This window comes from Pezoporus wallicus, unplaced genomic scaffold, assembly GCF_028554395.1.
Source record: "Pezoporus wallicus isolate ANWC-B61680 ecotype Strahan unplaced genomic scaffold, APGP_CSIRO_Pwel_v1 contig_8705, whole genome shotgun sequence".
NCBI lineage: Eukaryota > Metazoa > Chordata > Aves > Psittaciformes > Psittacidae > Pezoporus > Pezoporus wallicus.
Window position 1 is genome coordinate 2,940,314 of NW_026638439.1, and position 22,321 is coordinate 2,962,634.

General features: G+C 42.2%; 1 protein-coding gene and 1 long non-coding RNA gene across 3 annotated transcripts in view; one reads left to right on the top strand and one right to left on the bottom strand.

Annotated features, from left to right (window-relative positions):
• RABEP1 (rabaptin, RAB GTPase binding effector protein 1) overlaps nucleotides 1–10,647 on the bottom strand; it is a 45,678-nt gene extending 35,031 nt beyond the window's left edge. Inside the window, exon 1 of one of the 2 annotated variants that reach the window (XM_057410740.1) lies at nucleotides 10,310–10,647. In XM_057410740.1, coding sequence (XP_057266723.1) covers nucleotides 10,310–10,343 — 34 coding nt within the window. In that variant the 5' untranslated portion in view covers nucleotides 10,344–10,647. The remainder of the gene's footprint in view (nucleotides 1–10,309) is intronic. The other variant, XM_057410739.1, reaches the window with a different exon arrangement.
• An 880-nt stretch (nucleotides 10,648–11,527) lies between these two features.
• On the top strand, nucleotides 11,528–19,940 carry LOC130599926 (uncharacterized). The gene is made up of 4 exons (XR_008972323.1): nucleotides 11,528–11,662; nucleotides 15,798–15,963; nucleotides 16,472–16,580; nucleotides 19,469–19,940. It is a non-coding gene; the product is annotated as an uncharacterized LOC130599926 (long non-coding RNA).
• Nucleotides 19,941–22,321: the final 2,381 nt, after the last annotated feature.

The window sequence follows — 22,321 nt, forward strand, 5'->3', positions numbered from 1 at the left end:
AGTGAGGGTTTCAGTGTATCTTGCAAGAAAAACAAAATTTAAAATGAGGATATTGTCTGTTTTAAAAAACCATCAGAAATCTGCTCCTCTGATCAAATGAGGGAGCATTCCTGATTGACAGCCACTGAGGGAGAGATTCTGACACGCACATCACTACATAGGAGGCCACATTCACAATCTGCCACTGAACACCACAAATATGTTTTCTTACAATGTAAATATTTGCTAAGCCAAGACAAACTCAGTACTGATCTTCTTTCAAGATCATTTATTTGCTGATTCATTTGGGTATCAAATGAAAATGGGAGGGGGAAAAAATTCCCTTTGACTCCTTACGTTTATCCCTTCGCCTACAGATTTATTAAAGGCGGTCCTCTTTCGGGAGGAAAAGTGAATAGTGTATGACTCAGCTTTCAGGGAAGAAAGCACAACAAACCAACCCTGCTGCATTGTTCTTCTATATTAAATTGCTTCTTCAAAAATAAAACTATTCCATTAACTCAAAAATTCCCCCCAGACCCCTAGTCTGAGATCTCGTGCTCACCTGACATTTGTCACTGGGACAACAACTGAGGTGTAGCTTTGGGAGCATCCAGACTGGACCATCCCGAATACTCTGCTTCCCAGTTTCTGAGCAGAAAGAATAAATTTATGATGAGGTAGCACACTTGAAAGTTCAAAGGAAGGTGACAAAAATGAATGAGCAATTGGAGACATAAGCACATGGCTAGACCAAGAAAATAATGCAGAAAAACCCCAAAAGTCATCACTGCTGTGAAATTTATACAGGCAATAGCTTGTGTAGTTTACCATTACTACAGGTATGAAGAGACTTCCATTTCAAGGAAATCAGCATCTTTGGGGACATTTTCAAAAGCTGCTACAGTCAATAATAGCATGCAAACCCACTTCCACATGTGCAGCTACCAGACAGCACCACTGTACCGCTACAGGTATCAGCAAAGCTTCAGAAACAGCAGTAATTCATGCATAACCTGAGAGTTATCAGTGTGAACAGGCATTACAAAAGGGAGTTAACTCCAGATTTCTTTTCCTCTGTGGCTCCCTATCCCTTCTTGGCCACTCAAAATGGTAGGCAGAGAAGATGCTGAGAAAAGTAACAGGTGAAGACTTACTTCCAGAGTAATTTACAAGTGTTAGTTGTCAGAACAGCAGGTTGCAGGCCTGAAAACATAGTGCTTAGAGTAACGTCTTAAAGGATATAAATCTTACTAAATGGCCTGGAAAATAATTTTGCCAGATGACAGATAATAAATGATGATTACCATCTTTCTTTGATAAGGAACAGGATATGGTTCCTGTCATTTGGAGCAAGGTTTCTACAGAAATTTAATAGCTTCCCTGAGAACAACAGGATACTACTCCCCCAAGCCTCCATAATCTATTTCTTGCCAGAAAACACTGCCATCATTCTATATATACAGGGTTTTTTTTGCTACCACTAGTCAACCAAATGAATTTCTGAACAGCTAAAAGGATGAAAATCCTCCTCCAGCATTAATATTTAATTAAATATGCCTGGGATACAAGCAGTATAGAACATGAAGACTTTACTAAGCCTGTAGGTATGAACATTTTACATCAACTTAAGTACTGATGGTCACCTGAAGAGGTAACTTAACACTCCCACTTCACCCTGACCACACATGCCTTTTATCTCCACCATGCTGCCTTTGAGGCTGTACAGTGACAGGATCAGAGAAGTTACACAGCAAGAAGCTGGGGGATGGCAGGGGAGTAAGTCAAACCAGCTTTCAGTCTAAACAGGTCCCCAGGCTTATCACTTGGCTGAGAATATCCAGAACTGGCACAAACATGATGGCGAGGATGTAGACTGATTTAAACTGTGATAAACAGAGACTGAACGATACCCTTGGACACTCATATTACTAATATGAGGTCTCCACCCTTTATGCTCATCAGGTCTATCACTAAATTAAACTCATTAATCCAGCAGTGAGTAATTATCACCCAGGTGACTGAGTTGAACTGGCTGAGTAATGGGTTCAATGCACAGAGGTGGCACAGAAGAAATGACGGGAATGCCATTGTGGGAGCAGGAAGAAGAGAGCAGGATCACTCCATTCAGCAGCAGCAACCTTCTAGGCTGCCTCAGCTGCAACATAAAACCACAGCCCATGGGTCTAGTTTGATAATCAGTTTAAACCTAAGTGCATGCTGCTTGCCAAAAGAAATAGCCGGGCCTTCCTTCTGTCCTGCACTTTCTCTTGCGGCAACAGATCACTGTACTCATGCAGCAGAATTTAGTTTTTAAGACTTGATGACTGTCATTTGTAAGTGATAAATGACCTTCCTCAAATCCTGATTTCCATTCAAGGCTCTCCAGGGGAAGCTTACAAACTTAATCTGTATCTGAAAGCAAATTCCAAAGCTCAAGTTTCCCATCAGTGTTTGTACACACATGGGTTTTGAACAAATGCAGCTTTTGAAAGGGTGACTCCAGTAGAGATGGATTTGGACTGGTACAAAACCTAGAGCTGTAGATAAAAATATATACGAAAACATTTGTGTTCCAGAACAAGATTAGGCTTACATTTGATTTTGTGATTCTGATTTACTTCTGCTTAAAAGCAAATATGCTAGTACAACAATGCAGTTAGATTAGACCTAAAATGTGCTATTACAACCCTTCCTGCTGTACCATCAGCTAAACGTAACCCTCAGTGCCTCAAACGAACATAACCTTTGTAGCATCAAGAGCTCCTACACCATTTAGAGATTTAGTATTTTCATCTCCAGTTTTATCTAAAACTCAAACAGAAGCTGAAGACCTGACAGACAGCTATAATATGTTCACAGCTAGAAGCATCAGTCAAGCACAGAATCCTGAGGCTGGCTAATTGCTTTCTCATTAATTTAGCACACATCCCTAGATAGAGCACAAAAATGAAGATATAAACAGGCATCATGAAGTGTCAATTAACAAAACCTTACTTGAAACCAATCTTTAAAAGAAAATCTAAAATATGTGGTGGATGTCACAAAGATGCCAGCTTGTCAGATGGCTTGAACTAATAGAGCCAAATTTATGCTTCATATTTCACCAAAATAAACCAAGGAACACCACAGCTAAATTATATCACAGTGATTTTGGCACAGACTACTGTTAATGCAAGATGAATGCTCCAATTCCTGTGTCTGAAGTCAATGGGAATCTAATACGAATTTCAGTAGGCCTTAGGAAAGGCCATTTTCTTAAAAGGGTACCAGATATGAAAATTAAGAGTGGATGGTTTAACATAATTACTGCTTGAGCAATAACTTCTAGCACCCATCTGTGTTTCTCCCTATGTACATTAAGCCAATAACACTGAAAATACAGATGTAAGGATTGGTTTATATTCTGTGGTTGTACCCAAGTTACTGTTTGCAAGTTACCGTACATTTTTTTTCCAAGCAATCAACCGTGGTGCTTGTCTCATCAGTTTGCATAGCACTGACGGAGCACAGAGGAAAATAGAACACAAAAATAATTTCTGTTGGTATTTCAATGGTGACCACCCATGCAAATACCAGAAGTTACTGTACCAAGGCATAGGTGTGGCGGGTAAACAGTTCGACACAGAAACACTCAGACAGAAAAGGTGAAAGAGAGCTCTTCTTTGGTTTTGCTGATTTCTCTCTTTTGTTACTATTTTAAAAGCATTTCAAATCCTGCAGCAATTAGCTGTAAGTTAAAAACACGTATTGACAAAAGATGCAATATAACCCACATAGCCTATTCAGGTCACTTCCCTAAAGGCATGGGCAGCACTGCTATAATCAAAGTTGGTTTGGTTTGATCCTCAGTTAAGCCTTTTCTCTTACCTACAGGCCATTCCCATTGGAGCACCTCACTGTCAATGCTTGTTATCTTTCAGTTATTGGTTCTGATTCTCTTTGCCATGTATAACTTGGACCTGTTATTGCATTTTTGCTCCAATATTTTACTGAAAAGCATTTTCCACAAAATATAACTAGAAAATAAATATTAGCAACAAAAAAAAACACCTGAATTGAAATCTCTGCTCTTGGTGTGACTCATCACAGTAAGACACAGCTCTTCACTTACTAAAGTAACTAAATCAGGCTGGTTTTTAAGATCTTATTTTTCAGTTCTTAACACTGCCAGACACACAAGACCAGACAGGGCTCACAGAACAAGCCCAGCAAAGCTCAACAGTGCGTGTTTCCTGCCCTGCTCTCTACTGATACCACCTTTCAGAACTGCTCTGACATCCAAAAGACAGAACTTTGACATTTTTCTAGCTTTTCAAGAGGCAGAAATTAACTTCCAGCACTTAATTTTTGCTATCTGTGAGGCACTTAACTGCTTTGCTTTAAAAGATACCAAGGAAGGTATTAAAGAATTAGATGTCAGCCAACCATATGATAAATAGATGAGTGAGTAATGATCACTGCTTGCAAAAAACCTGTTCTGAGAAAACATTCAGAACCTGAACACATGTAAGGCAGAGTTGAAAAGCAGTTGACTTGCTCTTGCTCTATACCAAGAGTAAAGCACAAAAAGATCTTCCCTTCTTAGTAAAAGAAATGGAAAGATCTTAAAGAAAGAAAGATATTGAACAAACCAAGATCCAACACAGCCAGGGAGCAATGCTGCTTGCAAGACATTTTTCACAGAGGAAGTTTGTAGGGTCATGCAATTTTCTGCAGAAGAATGGAAGCATAGAGTAAATGGAGAGTAAAGGTATGCTCACTGCAAAGCAGAGCAAGCAGAGAGCAGCCAAAACAAGGGCCAAGTACACCATCACCCACGGACTGGAGGTTGCAAAAGGCCTGTGAGAAGGAGAGCAACGTTTAAAGGAGATGATGGCTGGGACTGAGGAAACTGGAGGATTAGCTGAAGAGCAGGAGTTGCCCAAGACAAGGTCAAATGACTGGTTGTTTGACTGGAGAGTTAAAAATCTGTGACCAAAGGTCAAGTAAGACCACATTTCTTCCACTTAACTGTGTGGAAGCAGAAATTGCCAGGGGAGATGGAAACAGATGTGAACTGTGATTCAAAAGCTTCTGTTTTCCCCTCTTTGTTGTATTTGGAGGAGTCGGGCCAGGGAAGACAAGCATAGGATGGCAACAGGAAGGAGAGAAGAAGCGCCACAAGTCAGCTGAACGCCAACAGCAGTTGTGGTTGACAGAAGCAGACATGAATGGAAATAAATCAATCAATCAAACATAGCAATTCCTCATTACACGAGCAGCCATGCTGCAGTTCCGCATTCTTAAGGTACTACTGGCACTGCCATAAAGCAACAGGACAACCCAGATGTTTTCTCAAGCACCAGGTGTATTTCAGTGAAGAACTAAAAAGCAATGCTCTTATTTCTGAAAGACAGAAATATTAACTACAAGTGTGCTACTCCCTTGTTCCTCCTATGTTAATTTATGTGAAGATATCAAATGATTGCAATTTTTCCAGAGATAATTCATCATCATGTTTAACTGACTATATCATGACTAAAATTACACAATGCTTACACTATTTATAGAATAACTTGCAGAGGCTAGTACCATTAATTCAAACACCACTAAATCAGTCACTAGAAACAATTCTGAGAGTAAAGACTATGAACCACTCAGAAGCACTAGACCTTTGGAGTGAAGGATGCTCCTCTTAAATACACACACACACACACAATGGCATTTATAGCTGGTTATCTTTTCTTTTCTCCCCAGCCTTACTGTCAGAGTCTGCTTAGTAAGTGCTGCTTATCAGAGTTCCCGGTTCTTATCTTGGAAGACTTCAATCACAGTAAAGCCATAACCTCCTGGGTTTGCTTTTCAACTACATATTTTTTTTAACAATACCCAATATAATCACATACCCCAATGTAACATGGAAAACTTCACATCTGAAAGGTATTTTTAATAAAGTGCTGGAGTGACAACCCAGGAAGCCTGCCATTCAGCCATCACATGTGGTGAATGAAGCCTATGGGATTTGGTCCGCTCCCACACTGAGACACACTGTTTGGTTTAGCTTCTTCAAAGTTTTACAACAAAATTCCTCTTCAGTCACTTTCAAGGAAGTGCACAGAAACTAGTTCCACAGTGGGAATCTGCTCCACCCACAAAGGGCTATGGGAAAGCAACTAAGCATCTTGAGGCAGCAGGCCAGAAAGGGAAGAAAACAGTTGCTAAAGCTATCTTCTCTGTGAGGATGATCAAGTGGCCAAGCAGCAATAGAAATGGGCAAAGAATTTCTATTTTCCAGTGTTTGAAATACAAGAGAGTCAGTCCATGTGCTAAAATAGATTCGTTGTGCCTTCAGGCAAGTCAACAGCTAATTATAATGAACAGGGTCAGGGTATCCTTCAAAATTAAGAGAGAGATTTGGGACTTGGCTTCAGCAGTAAACCAGACACCCTCAATGGGTATATTTCTACTCCAGAGCAAACAGACCTGCTGAATGGACCAGAACTTCCTTAGAAATTCTTAACAGTGGAAACATGTACATTCAAGGTGTCTGCTTTGTGTTTGAAGCCAAATCCCAGATTAGTGCATTGAACTGACACAGAGAAAAAGAGCGCTTAAAAAAAAAACAACCCAAACCTGTGAATGTTTGTAGGGTATTATTATGAAAAATATATTTATTTAATAATATTAGTAATATTAAATAATAATAAACCCAGGATAAAGCAAAATGAAAGTGAGGAAAGACATTTTTTGGCTCTTGGAAAGTACCAACAATTCTGAAGTTACTCCCAAGAGGAGAGTTTAACATTTGACAGTTACATCAACAGCTGAACTTCAGTGCTCAAAACCAGTCCCCTGCCAACCACACCCGGCTTTTGAGATGAGTAGTCACATTTTCAGATACTTCAATTTCATCTAAATGTGATACTGACAAGGAAAATAACTAGAAGCATAAAAGCATCTAAGGTTTAAGTTTTGTTACTTAATTTTCTATGCGACGTCCCAGACCCCTCCACTAGCAATGCTCAGCTGTGGGAATATGTAAGAAGTACAGCAGCAGCCAGTCTGTGCTCTTGCCAGGATCCCATACTACTGCCACAGGGAAACAACGCTGCTCATGGCACTGCTAGTGGTACTAAAATCAATATGCCAACCTCCTCCAACCTTCCATGTAGAGATGAACGCTCTTGCCCCTGAGAGCTGGCAGAATCTCCGAGCACAACAAAAAGACACCATTTTCACTGGCCTAAGCACAGGGGTAGAAACAAGTTATTCCAATACTGCATGAATGCTTTCTGCTGGCAAATTCTGATTAAGATATCTGATAGACTGTGCCATTAACAGCTTCCTTTAGTACAGAATAATACCAACAGTTATGCTAATTACCAGTCTGCCTGTACTATGGCTCAAGTTTACTAGTGCAGTAAGAAGAGTTTAATAATTTGCATATTATTGTAATTCATTTTAGTCTTGAAGAATTAATGTTTTATGTAACTGCAGTTTCTTGAAGCTTTTTCCAGATATGAAATGGGGAATAATATTAAAGCCCGAGCATTCTGATGCCAAAATATTTTGTTTGTAACCTTATTTTCAGAGCGGGCAAGCATCCAGACCCGAATTAAACCCAGGGAGGCTGAGAGCACACCACCCTCAAAAAGAAAAATGTTTGGAAAAATAAGGCATTTGTGTTCCACTCACACAATCTAGACAACACACATGAATTAAAGCACTTTGACCAGGATCAATAAGCAGCACACACCTACTTGCAGCACAGGTTGACACCATTAGCTGTGAGTTCACAGCACAGTGCACAGAGCTACACCAGTGAAAGGACTCTGCACTCAGCCTTTCTGTGATTGCTATCGTATGGAAACTCTATTACCACACACAAAAGAATTAGAGGGTTATTAACATCCACACTAAGGCAAAGCACAAAAGTAGGGTAGGACCTGAACTGCATTCTTTTCCTGTATTTTGTGCTATGCCTTCCCCTCTTCTTCGGCCCATTTTCATTTCAGTATGGGCATTAGAATAGAATATACATTCTGTATGATATTCCTCTCCTGATGGTCCATATGTTATTACTACAAGAGAAATACTAGTTCTTTTATACTTGCTTTCAACAACAAGAAGAAAATCATAGCTGATGTGTCTTGAAGAAATAAAGAATGCATAAGGCATTTCTAATCAATATAAGTAGTTATAACAAGCCATTATTTTTCCTTAGGGGAACATACTAATCCAGTTCTATTTCGTCACATATAATCTTAAATCAGAGGTTATACTACTCCTTTAAGCAATAAATTCAGTGCAGACAACTAAAAATACTAAGAAATTCCTTTCTTCAATATTTTCTCTATATGAAAATAGAATGGAGAAGTTTCAAGGCACATTTTTGGCAAGTTATTTAAAAATAATACCAACACACTTGATAACAACAGTATAGTAATCTCAGTGGATTAACCCCTCCCCAAACTGGTCCTATTACCACCAAAGGAGGATGAGGGAGAGGAGCCATTTTAGGAGCTCCAATTCTTTAGTGTGAGAACACAGCAACCACTTTCAGAATCCATCCGACGTGCAGGCAGTTCCCTTCTGCCATGTGTCTTATTTACAGCATCCTCATCTTCCCACAGCTAGTAAGCATAAGAAAGACAACAATCGGTACCTCCTACAAGAAAGACTTCATCAACCTACCTAATTACTAAATTTTACTTGCACCTTTTTGCCTTCTTTTATGTTAAAGAACATCATCAACAAAATAAAATCTTCCCAACTTGGAACTTCAAATATACTACTAACATACAACTACCTTTCCTGGTCAAGAGGCAGCGAACATTTGTACAATGCACAGCTCCGCTGCACACCTGCAGTCAGACAAGTTTGCAAGAGCCAAGAAGAAAGTATGTTGGAAGTTGCTCTGTAGCTTTCAGAAGCACAGGCTAAAGAACAATAAACAATGGTTATTCATCAGAAAGTACACAAGAGCAACCCATACCAACACTGATCTTACAAGCATGACAGCAAGCAAATTCACCTTCCCTTTAGTGCTCTAGAAGGACAAGGGTGCAATCATTGGCCTTAATGTAGGGAAAACCCCCACAAGCTAAGCACCTTCATCTTTAACACTTTAAAAAGGTAGATTGAATTAGTGAAATCCCTAAGAAGCACTTTCTGGTGCAACTCCACTAAAAAAGAAAAAGCCCACACAATTCCCTAGATATGCATAATTACGAATCCATGACTGCCCTTTTCTAATAGTGCTTTCCCAGGGAAACTCGCTGCTCCCTAAAAGGAGAGCTCTGGCATAGTCCCATGGCTGGGTAAGCACCTATCCTTCAGGATTCTGCACATCTCTCTAGTCCTACTTCTACAACCTGTCCAGCCTCAACCAACATTTCTTGCTCTCTTGCCCCCTCCCATATATCCCATACACTAAACACTGCCCCTTCAATCCCATCTGTCCAGCCAAGCATTACTTACACTTTTTCTGATGTGCACACAGCTCTGAAACCTATTCTAAGGGGAAAAAATACTTTCTTGTCTGTAACTCCTCCCAGATCAGACATAAATAACCTTTCCATAACAAAAACCTTCAGGGAAAGCTTAGCTGCCTCTTGCACAGGTAAATACCATCTTGAGAGAAGAGCTGTCATTTTCTTTTGTCTTTTCCAGCACAGGAATGAACTGTCCACACGAAGCGTCCTGACCTCAACCTCCCGAAGAGCCTTTCTGCTGCACGCACAGATCGAATACAGCCCAACATCACCTGCTGCGGCTAAATCAATGACACAGTCCTACCCAGTCGATCAATGTCTACCTGGATACAAGCATCACCACCCTTTCCCCCTCCTCCCCAGGGCGGGAGGCCTTCCTCATCCCACCGCACACGCAGGCTGGGAGCCCCTTTCCCGGCAGGAGCCAGCAGCGCTCCCGATAATGCTCCGAAGCATTATCCTCCCTCCTCAGCGCTGGGGAGCCGCCCTTGCTCCACATTAAACACATTTACAAACTAATAACCCCTTGCGATGCCCCCTTCGCCCTCTCAAGGCCTTCCCGGCCCACCTCTCCCGGCCAAGCTCCCCCCATGGGAGCTCACCCGCCTCCGGCCGGGCACAGCTCCCCCCCCCGGGCCCCGCAGGCCTCCCCATCGCGGGCCATGCCCCACGCACCCTGCCCCGCCGATCCTACCTCCTCGCTGCCCTCACCACCCACCCTCGCGGCCCCGCAAGGCCGCCTCCTCCAGGCCCCTGCCCCCCGTCCCCCCGCCGGCGCGGCCCCGCAGGCGAGCCCAGGGCTGGGCAGGCCGCAACCGCCCGGCTCCGCGAAGAGAGGCCGCATCCCCATTTACCGTCCGTTGGAGGGCTCGGGCCGGGCTGGGCCATGGCTGCGGAGGGCGGGCGGCGCCGCCTCGGCCTCCTCCGCCTCCAGCCGCGGCGTCGGAGCGGGAACCGCTACGCCAGGGGGCCCCGGCGAGAGTCGAGAGCTGCCGGCCCAGACCTCCTCCTCCTCCGCCTCATCCTGACAGCGGCCGCCGCCGGCGGGAGGAGGAGGAGCGCCGCGCAGGCGCCCACGGTGAGACCACGGGACCGGCTGCCGCCACCGGAGCTGGGAGAGCTGCGGCCGCGGTGGCTTCTCTCGGTCCGGCCGCCGCCCGGCACCTGCTGAGGTGCTTTGTCACCCAGTGGCCGAGAGGCGGGGCAGAGCCGGCTCCGGAGGGACCGGGGCTGAGGCCTCCGCCCGTGGCGGGCAGGGCCGGGGCGGCGGCGGCGGCCTCGATGGAGGAGCCGGCGCGGCTGAGGGCGCCCAGCGGGGTTCCCGTCGCCCCGAGTCCACCCTGAGGCTCGATCGCGGTCGAGCCGCCGCCTGCCCCCTGCTCCCGGCCGGTTCTCCCGCCTCGGCCTGGCCAAGCGGCAGCGGGACACCCCCGGGGCTGTGAGGGCCCCAGAACAGTGCTGTGCTGCATAGTGAAGGTGGCGTGGCCGGGGCTGGGGTGGTGGATGGAGCTTGCCGGGTCACAGGATCTCTTCTGCACTGATGGAGGAGGGCATTAATCCTTCCACTGCACTGGGAGATGGGGTCTGAGCTCCATGTTTTTAGCAATAAATAGATTTACATCTGTTGAGGGCATGTAAAACCATAGAAAGAGTGAAGAGTTGATACCAAGTCTTGTCATGGGCCGGTCTGTTACAGCTGGCCTTAGGGTTTGCATCCCCAAAAAGTCATTTTTAAGCTGGATCTCACTTGTTCCTGCAGTTTTTAAGGCCTTGCAATCAAAGACATGGTATGGCAAGGTGTGGGTTTCTATGTTTCATGTTGCATTTTTGCTCAGTTGAACCAAATACAAACGTGAAATGGAGAACCTCCGAAAACTAATCTTTTACATTTTTCCTATTTTGAGGTAAATCTTGTCAGGTTTTGCTGTTGTAAAGTACAGGCTTAAACTGAAGACAACTCTTCAGTGTTCCCAACTTGAGATGTGTCGGGCTTTCTTTTTGTGGATATTGGGAGAATCCTGTTGAAAATCTAGGCCTAACGAAGGGAACTGAGCGCTTCAAACTCTCTCCTGGTGTGTGTTTGTATGAGTACCCCAACCTCCCCATACCACCAGCTGTTTGCATCCTGTTCATGTCATGGCAAAACTCCCACACGTTTTGATTCGGCCTGGATCAGACTCGTGCATCACCCCTGCTGCAAACAGAAGGTAAGATAATATCAAACTTGATATCTGTTGTACCTACAAGTGCTTATTAAGGGATAAATATCATATCTCTTGCATCACTTCCATAGACAAAATATTGACTATTGGAATTGCAGCGTTTCAAAATCTTAATCAGAACTCTTGGGGGTACATATTAAATGGGGTTTATACAGTAGTTTGAGGAACAGAAAAACTGTTATGGGGCTTGTATTCCCCCCCTTCTTGTTTTCCAGCCTAAAGCTGTACTAGCTTTGTAGGTTTGGTTCTTACTTAATCTTTACTTCTTTTTCTAGACAATAATTGAACATGAAAGAGGCCAAGGTTTATGTAGTATCTAGTCACAATGGCTTGTAACCTGGAAGAACTGGGTAATTTCCTCTTTGCCTCCCAAAATGTCCCATTTAATTCTAATCACTTGTAGTTCTCATAGTCTTGGTCTCAAAGGATTTTCCAACATGACTCAGCTAAGCCTTAGAAGAGGCAAGCGAGGTTTTAACAGTGGTTTGCATTCATAGAAACAGGTCTGTTGCAGTGGCAGAACCAGCAGACACCAAAAATCCTGAATTCTGTTGCTGTAAGTGTTGGACAAGCACAGTATTAATGAATCAGTGAGGCATGGATCAGAGCTGAGAGCTGCAGGTGGGCAGAGACTATTTCTGGAATAAGCTGCTCCAGGAATAACAAAGCCTCTAGAATCCCATGCATTTTTATCAAATACTTTTGGCTTGTAAGTCGAACATGGCTGTTTTCAGCATCAGTACCACAAACTGCAGACACGAGGTAATGGAAGATGCATCTTGCTGGGGAGCGTGTGCTGTGCTAGCACAAGCTGGAGGAGTAGCTGGCACCTTGCACTCTGCCTCAAATGTAATCTTACAGCCTTACTGGAAAGGAGAATGTTTGCAGCTTTTGTTTAGACAGTAACATCCAGTGAGAAGCAGTGAGTGTGTACTCTCAGGGGAAACCAGGAGTAAATTGAGGGGGACTGTGGTGGTTTGGTTTGCAAAGAGAGTAGTGAAGTGATTTACACAACACATCTAGAAGAGAAGTATTTTCTTTTTCCCTGAGGAAAGTAAAACAAGTAGCAAAAGAGCTAATTAAACCTGTTTTCCTAGTAGATCAGTCTTGTGATTGATTTGATGTTCATGTATGCTCAAGTTCCAAGTGAAACTTCTGTTTTTTAATCTTTCTGTGGTTTTTCTTTTTCTTCTTTTGTTTGTTTTTTTCTTTTTCTTTAATTGGAGCACTTTAACCTCAACTGAAGCATCTCTTTTCATTAGGCTTTAAAGAATGGTCACGGTCACTATCTCTGAAACTAGTCCCAGATCCTAGGCCCAGATCCTATTTGGGACATGGCCAGAGTTACCCTGGCTGTGTCCCAACTCCGTAACAGGACAAGACCCAATTACATACATTGAACTACAACTTGCAACAAAGTACACAGCTTTGGGGGAAGTCATTGCACACTCCAGCAAGTCCCTTGGTGTGGATGATCAGAGGACAAAGGCCTCTGATAGACTGATGAAGAGTATAATCATGAAAGCTTTGTATTTGTAGGAAGTGAGACTAATAAAATACAGAAGTAATTCCTTTAGTTTTGAATGGTACAAGATACCGTTGTTTTATACAACAGCGAAGCTGATTATACAAAAAACAGAGTCTTTAAAAAGGTAAACTGAAGTTCTGGACTTGCAGGGCCAAGGCTACATCTGGTGTGAATTCAGAAGAAACAGGCTGATGTGTGGAAAATGAGAAGCTGGCCTGTAACACAGAATCAAAATGGAGATCAAAAAGACCCTCTGAATTGTGCTGTTTCCCATTTACGCTGCTTTACTGGCCTACTGGCCACAAAGAAGTTCAGTTCTATTGTGCCCTGTATGGTAGGAGCATGCAGTGAATTACAGGCCCTGCTCCCCATGGTGTTCATCTCATAAACCATCCACTGTTTAATTCAATTCATCCAAGAAAGCTGAGTAAGAAGGCAGATTTGGGAAGAGGCTTTGTGGATTGCTAGACTAGACTCCACTGCACTCAGAGAGGAAGAAAACTCTAGAACTGAGGATCCCCTGCCTGAGCAAGTAGGAAAACTAATTCCAAGACCAACTATCCCACATACTATCGATAACCATCTATCCTACATGACTCTACCTGTAGGTGTTACACAGTGAAGATTTTGGTAAGAGACTCCTTCCCTGAACAAACCATGAAATGACTTTGTGTTGAGATGAGTGCAACAGGAATGTTTGAATGTAGAGAGTCAACATCTGTCCAGACAAAATTGAGTGCAGGTGAAGCCCAGGGAAACAGAAGTTGTATTTATCTTTAAAGAGGGACTCAGCTGCTCATGATAGCAAGTCTTGAGTTCATTCAGTAGGCAAATACTTGTCCTTCTAGCAAAAGAGAAGAGGAAAACCAGAACTTACTGCTTGCACTTTAAATATTTCTAGGTTTGCCAGAGTTTGTCTACTGTTTTCCTCACTCTTTTATTTGTTTAAAATAAAAAATCTTCAGACTTCCCTAATGTTTAGAAGTTTATTTTCCTTTTGTTGAGATTGATAGGGCATTAGAATTAAGTATTAGTTCTGCAGATATGAGTGTTTGTAGGTTTTGGTCCTTTCCTTTTAATACAAACCTTTTGGACAAAATTTACATTCATCTAAGTATTACCATAAAGAGGTTGGTTAAAAATCCCAAACCAGTCATGCTCTTTGCTTCAAAAGTTATTCTGGAATGCAAGGAATTCAGTCTGGAACAATTACATTATTTGCAATGGTAACTTCTTAGTGAACCCTGGAATAGTTCATGTGGTTAAAAACCTTTTCATGAGCTATTGAAAAATCATGTTATCCCATCTATTGTTTAAAGGATTCCATGTGGTCCAGTTCTTTGAATATATGGGAAGCAAATGAAGCCAAAAATGAAAATCTGGCAGGCAAAAAACAAAGTGCTTGCATTGGCCCTAAATCCAGATATATGCGCATTAATGATCTCATTTGAAAGATGTCTATATTAAGATTTGAAAGCCCTCTGGGTTCCCAAGGGGCAAGCTCATTGAATATTGTGATGTACCATGAAACTAAACAATTTTTCTTACTGCAAAATAAGCAAGGAATCAGAAACTTATTCAATGTGCATAGCAAAGGACACATTAAGAGCATAGTCCTTTGGGTAACCTTGCTCAGCAATGCTTCATTAGAATTGTCACTGCAGGGAGGCACAAAACCAACACTGCTTTGTACTTACATACCCCTTCACTGCAAGATCTAAAAATATGCCATAACCCATTTAGACTCCCTATACCCATATTAACAAAGTTGTCTACAGACACACAGGGAAGGAAGAAAAGGGGTTCAGTAGATATGCTGGCAAAGCTTCCCATACTGGTTTAAACTGTCTTAAGATTGAGTGTCGGACTGAGCAGTGTTTAGCCTTAGTCCAAAACTGCCTTCATCAGTGACTTAAGCAGAGATACTGGACTTTGTATTGCAGTAGCTAAGTGTGGACGCACAGTCCCTCCTGCCAGCTCTGTTACTGTAGCAGGATTTTATGATAGATGAGAGCAGGCATCAGCAGGGCCCATGTCAGTCCCCACACATTCATCAGACATTGCCCAGCAAAGCCCAACGTGGTCCAGCAGCAGAGACAATGAAGGTAGTGGAACCCAGAAAGAACTCCTGGTTTTTGCTCTGAGGTAATATTTTTCTTTTAAAAAAACCTAAAATAACAATGGGGGAGCTGCTTTTTGGGTCTGTTTTGCATGTAAGTATTGCATGGAATAGTAATCTTCAGAAGAACAGACCATGTTAACGGTAGCATCTCATGCATTCAACTTCCAAATCTTGAGAAGAGCAATTCATTAACATCGATAAGATGACCCATATCAGATCTGCAGGATTTGGGCCATTTATCCCATTTTCTTCCTCTTAGGCACAAGCAGATCAGATATCTCATAAATTCTAATGATTGCAATGCCAAGAGAAGGATGGAGCATTGCAAGTATTATGAAATTCCTTGTCCCATGTGTGTCATATTAAGTGGTGTAATCAGAAGGCTTCCATGTCAAGACTTTAACAGCAGTGCGCATTTTGGGGTGTTTTATTAATCCAACCTCTGTTAACTCTTAGTATGTCTGTTTCAGAACTGCCTCTGGCGATATTTAGAAGAACATGATACCCAAGAAGACTCAGCAATCTTTGTGTAAACCATGGACCAACTGAGGAGATTCCAGAGGATTTCAGAGGATCACCAGATCTTTGCAAATCCTTCAGCTGAACAAGCTCACCCTTCTGAACTCTTTCATCCAGGTAGGATTGCTGGAAGCTCCAAAAGAATAGCTCGAGGCCTCAGGTGGGACTCTTCAGTGATTCCAGAGCCTTTTCCAGGCCTCTGCTTGTGCCTATGTGCCCAGAGGCAGACCAAGCCAGGTACTTGTTAGTACAAGTTTAAATCCTGCATCTTCAGTCAGTGAGTACCCCCAGTTATTCCAGCTGTTTCCTCAATATCATCCCATCCTTATGAATCCTTTTATTCCCTATTTTTCCCAATTTCTCTTAGGTGTTAAAGTGGTCTCTCTGTTTGCTGCTTTATTTTACTAGAGTGCCTTTTCCAGAGCTGCATCCTTTAGATGGAGACACACAAAATATTTTATACTTCTATGACACTTTTCAGTGGAAAAAGAGCCTTTTAGTGGATCTGGAAGAGAAGAAATTATCTTGGATTTACAAGCCTGAGGATACACAAAAGTCAGCAATAATGGGGGGGAAATTGAGCATGTATCTCTTATTTCCTTATAGCTTTTTTGCTATAAAGCAGATTTTCTTTGATTATTCATCACACCTTTAAAAGTGTCAAAAAGCTTCTGACCTTCTTTGAAAAACAGCTGAAGACAAACATCTGTTGTGAAATGAATGCTTCTTAACAGGTGAAAAAGATCAAATGAACTCATTTTCTATGGAATCTCGGTTTGATTCTCTCATAAATGTTTGCTGCTGAGATATGCTTCCCTGCCTTACTCTTTCACTGTTCATGCAGCACTATAGATCCCTTCTTCTCTGAGGCCACAGGAGGTTTCACATTACGTTGTTAACCTCCTTCAGATCATCTTCTCCATGCATAATCCGAATTACATTTACATGCAGATATAATGCCATTCATCCTACTTTATTCCACTTGCATCTCTCCTGTTGCTATGGGGAACACTGATAAGGAGCCAGTTAGCAAATAAAATATTTGAGGAGGAATGTGAAAGCTGCTACTTGGTGGATTTGTAATAGGTAGTGATACTTGATTTGGCATTTGTCCTTACCTAGCTGAGCTGCTGCCACTGCAGCTTCAGCTGCGTTCTTTGTAGTCAAAACATGCTCTTCCCACAGGAGTTAGAGGCTTAGGCATGTAACTGTATCTGACCCTGGGGAATTTTTGCAATTCTCATGAGAGGAGGGATTGCTTTGAAAGAGCTTTTGCTGGCATGGAAGTACAAAGAGCACCATCCAGTGTCTAATCAGAGTAAATACACAAAAAGTCGATGCAATTGAGGCAAAAGCGTCTCTGCACGTCTCATAGTCAAGCTACACTTGGTGGGATGCATGATGACCTACATAAAAAAAGACTACAGTCAATTATAGAAGAAGATTCTAAGGGAAGGCTGGCAAAATTTTCAGACTTTCAGGAAGCCAAGTGACAACCTGGAAGAGCACATCTTTTAAAGAAGAGCTGTTTTCTGGGTTGGAGTTACTGATGACTGAGGGAGCAAAAGGCAAAAGCAGGAGGAAGTGCAGGTGTCAGTAGATGGAGCTGGTGAAGAAAAGGATGCATATTAAATCCTTAAAGGGAAGGACCTGTAGCAGAGAGAGAAAATAAGGCCAAATCCTTGTCCTGTAATCCTTCCCCTTTGCAGAGTGGAATCAGCACAAAGAGGCTAAGAAGTTACACTGGTAGCTGAGAAACTAAGGGAGCAGTGGCTTCAGCTGCCACTGCCCAGTCTCAGCAGCCTTGTATTGTTTGACAAATGCAGATAATCCTGGACTTCAAGAGGGAAAATTATTTGGAAAAAGGTCTTGTACAGAAGTGTGCAAGCAGTAGTCATAATTCTGAGTAAGTATGGTTATAGGTTTTGGTGGGCTAGAGATAAGGAACTAATAGGAGAACAAGGAGTCCATGAGGCTAAAAATGGGCACAGACAAAAATTAGTATTATCTCCAAAGAAGTGACACCCTAATAGATGTTCAAGGAAAAACATGAAAATTTTCCATGGACCAGTAGTTGTGCAGCAGTCTGTGGAAACTCCAGGTAAACAAGAAAACAGGGATGTTTGGTACGTTATCAACAGGATATTTATTAACCAAAGATGCAGAGTGCTCCAGTTTAGCACAATGTGTGTAGTAACATAGCGCTAATATATCCTCCCTAAAGTCAGACTTTGGGCTGGCATAATTCAGAAATGTGGTAATCCAAGACAGCTCCTCTGTTGTTTTCAGCATTCCCAGGAACAACTTAGCATGTGTTCTTACTCTTTTTTGTATTGAACTTGTGGAGCAGAACCCACTTCTTTGATTAATATTAAGCAGAGTTTTGTTTGTACCCTGTGGCAGAAGTGCCCAGACAGAGCGGTTTGAATACTGAAAACATGAGAAGCATTTAATGTTCTGTGGAGCTCTGTTAAAGTTGTCTGAATAGAACATCTGGTATCAAATCTTTGGATTAAACAGTTTCTGCAAGTATTTGGACCTGCTCTGGGTCTGTGCTTTGTTCCAGCTTTACATTCCCTCTCTTCCTTCCTTGTTTCTAGAGCCAATAGATGATGGTTTATTGCCTGGTGCAACCCATTAAACTCCCTTTGTTGGGGCTTGGCAATTAGTTGAGCAGTAAGAGTATAAAAATCACTTTGGCATCTGTGGGATTGGAATGGCAACACTGACTTAAGATCCCTCTGAAAGGCTTTTTATCTGTCCTCAAGGTGATGGAGAAAGAGCAAAGAGTGGTTATCCAGAGACCTAGGGAAGGTATTGTCTGTTGTGTCTGCGGAGTGTAACCCTGCTGGAGAGTTTTTGTCTGTAAACTGTCTCTGCACCCCGTAGGGACCTAATGTGGATACATCCATGCAAAACCTCCCTGCCAGGGGAAGGGAATGGTATCCCACTGCTCATCACTGACAGATCCCAATGCTAGTCCTGCTTTATGTGCAAGAAGAACTCCTGCAGAGTTGCAGCGTGAGAAGGGGAAGTGGGAACTGTTGTCATGTTGTATGACTGATGCCATACAATGGATAGAAGTGCCTATACTTAAGAGATCCACAACCCCAGTCTTCCAAAACACACATCACTGCTGGGCACAGTGAGGAAGGGCAGGCTCACGTGTTCTCCAGTAACTGAGACAGCAGAGGAGAAAGGTCTGATGCACATGGACCACCTAATATAGAGGTGTTTGAGATTAATTCATTTCACTTGAGGAAGTATTTCAGCTAAGAAGGGCCAAGCACACAGAGCTCCCATTGCCCTTCTTGGGACTGAGGACACTTGGCTCTGGTCCTTGGCAGGTTCTCAGATGAGTGGTGTTGCAAATCACATGAATTTACCTGTGCAGAGGCTCTGATTCCTGGAGGTGGGACCAAAGCCATGAAGAGGCATCAAATGGGAATTCCTAAGTTGCATTCAGAATATTGTGAAGCAACTGTTTTACATGCAGTAAGCAAGAAAAATGTCTCACAATGTAACATGCTATTGAGGAAATGAGATATTTTGAGTTATATTCCTTTAAGATGTCTTGCAATATTTGAAGGACTGATTTGCTTCTCTTTTGTCTTGTTTTTAGGCTTGATACATCAAGCAAATTTCAGTGGAGTTATTCTTGCCTCACACCAATGGTAAGAGGAAAGAGAAGCATGTTTCATGTTATTTTGTGCCAGATGTTTCGTTGGTAGAAATCCATAGCTCCACAGGCACCAATTTCTTCAGAATCTGGAATGTCTGGCACAATTTCTTCCTCCATTCTGGACAGTCTGTGAAGGAAACTGCTTTGTTTTGCAATATTGAATATTCATGCTGGGAAGTTATAAGCAAAAGCAAAATAATGAGAGACAGGGTCTCTAATAAGCTTCCTGTCACATGAGGCTCTGGTTCTGTTGAAGCAGATGTGGTTGCTGACTTGTTTCCAAAATGTTTGTTGAGTGGTGATTAGATTCTGTCATACTGATGTTATCTCTCTCTGATCTCCTTCAATACAAGTAGTTCTGCAAACAGTGAAATCTTTTTTGCCTATGGATTTATATCTTGGATTGTGTTTCACCATGGATTCTGTGATGCTTGTTGGAGATTGAGTTCATTTTAGCCTGTTTCTTTAATGAGAAATGAATAATGTGTCTTCTTTATTTGTCTATTGACTTTCACAATTAACTATCTCAAGTATGTCAAATTTGAGTGGGAATTATGAACCAGTTCCAGAGTGATTTGGGGTCAACTCATGTAAACAGACATGAACACAACTCTCATTTGCTTACAAAAGCAACAGGTAAGTATCAATTGTAAAATATCTTGTCCTTGTGTATTACCTGCTTGATTCTGTTCTGGTTTGTGATAAATCCTAGAAGATGTGCTTTATTTGTAAAGCTGTATAAAATATGGGAATTGATTTGCTACATTGACTGCATATTAAAACCTCATGAATTTATACTTGCTATGGGCTACACAAGAGATTTCATTCTTCCTTTTTTGTCCTTGCTGGATCATGGGAAAGAGGTGACATGCATTTTAACTTATATGTTTGCACAGGCAAGTGCAGAGAAAGAACAGATTGTTTTTCCTTTAGGATTACTCCTCATCAGTTCTGGTTTGGAAAGGAAGAAAGGAAACCTAGAATTGAAAATGACCTTTAGGTTGCTGAGTACAGTCTTCTGCTTCTGCAGTGAGCCACATTCCCAATCTTTTTCATAAAGAGATTGTGCTATTCAGCAATACGCTCTTTCCTCCTTGTCTCTCCTGTCCTTCCACTTTCCTACTTTATTTGGGTGTTTGGTCCAGAATTTCATTCTCTTGGTAGGAGGAAACCTTCTGATTTCCATGGTCAGTTTATGTATGTTTGGTTTTATTCTAGGAACATCTCTGAGGGGTCATAGTTCTTTTCTACACCATGTATCTAATCTGAGACTGTACATGTGATCTGCTGTGCCGAGGCCAGTAAAGCAGGTAGGAGTTAGTCTTCCATTAACTTATTTCCCTCATACTTTCACTGTCTATAGCAAATTCTTCATGCATTTTTCATGATATGTCACATAAGCAAAGTTCTTTGGATCACAGATAATTTGAGGAACTGGTCAAGTGAGAAGGGTGGTGGGAAGGTTGGCAGCAGTCTCAACTGGTTATATGAAAGTTAAAGATACAGTGAAAAAATGTGAGGAAATCCTAGCCATTTTAGATTGTTTGTACTAAGTGAGAGGCCTGTAGTCTTTCCCCCTTCCTCTATGTTGATTTTCAGGTGTTGGTAACATCCAGTCAGACTTCATGTGGTTTCACAGGGGTTTCATGGGGCCTGACCTGGGAAATTGCAAGCTTCCTTGAGTGTCATGTGCAGGGTCAGAGTTCTGTACCTTCACCAAAGCTAACTTTTCTTTCATACCCGTCTCAGTAAGAATACAAATCCATCTTGATTTTAACCATTTTACTTTTATAACACGTCTGAGTAACCTTATCATCATCTCTGTGATTAATAACCCTACACTAGCCCTTCAAACTCTCTACTTAGTTTTTACATTGAAAGGTAACATTTGCTTTATCTGGAGTAGGAAATGGTTATATGGCTATTACAAAATGTCAGCAGGATTTAAGAATAAAGCTTTAAAAGAATCACCACCAGTTCTTTCAAACCTCTTTGATACATTTTAAGTTGCACTTTAAGTTGCACCTATCCAATTTTCTGCATACCTGTTGAGAACAGTCCTACAAGACAACTCTAGAAGTCTCTCTCACTGTCTTTTTTATTCTTCTGCAAGGTTAGTTTAGTTTGTTTAATGTAAAAGAACAATTCATTTTAAAATGAAAAGCATGAAGGTGGAGCAGTAGTTAAAGAGGTAGAAAAAGTAGATGAGACAAGAAGGTACGAAGTAGATCATCAATTTGATGTATTCAGCTTCACTTGTGCCAGGTAAGAGGTGGCGTCTGTTTACGGTTAAAGAGGAACAATCATGTGGAAACAGAGCAAGAGCTAGAGATCAGGACTCACACATCTTCAACTGCAAAGTAGCCAGATTTCATCATTGTGTTTGATAATGGCCCTTTAAACTGAGCTGGATCTCTGAAAGGTCCCAAGAGATGGCAATGGAAATTTTAAACCCAGATTTTAAGACTGTGGTTGTTCTTGCAGTGGAGCTTTTCCTATAGGAGACCATGTCAGCTGGAAACAGTGTCTGTGTTACGGTGACCCCCATGTTGGTGCTAACCAGCCATGCTTGGATGCTGGGTGCAGAGGCCTGCTTCAGACTCTTCAGATGCGAGTGATCTCTGAACAGTGCTCATCCTGGTCTTCAAGAAAACATACCAGCAGCCAAAGATAACTGGAGTGGAATCTGGCTAATCCCATCATCTTCCACACCGATTCCCTTCCTCCTCTGAGCCTCACCCTGTCCCAGGGGTCTGCAAGGGTGTGTGTGGCAGGCAGCCATCACCCAGGAAT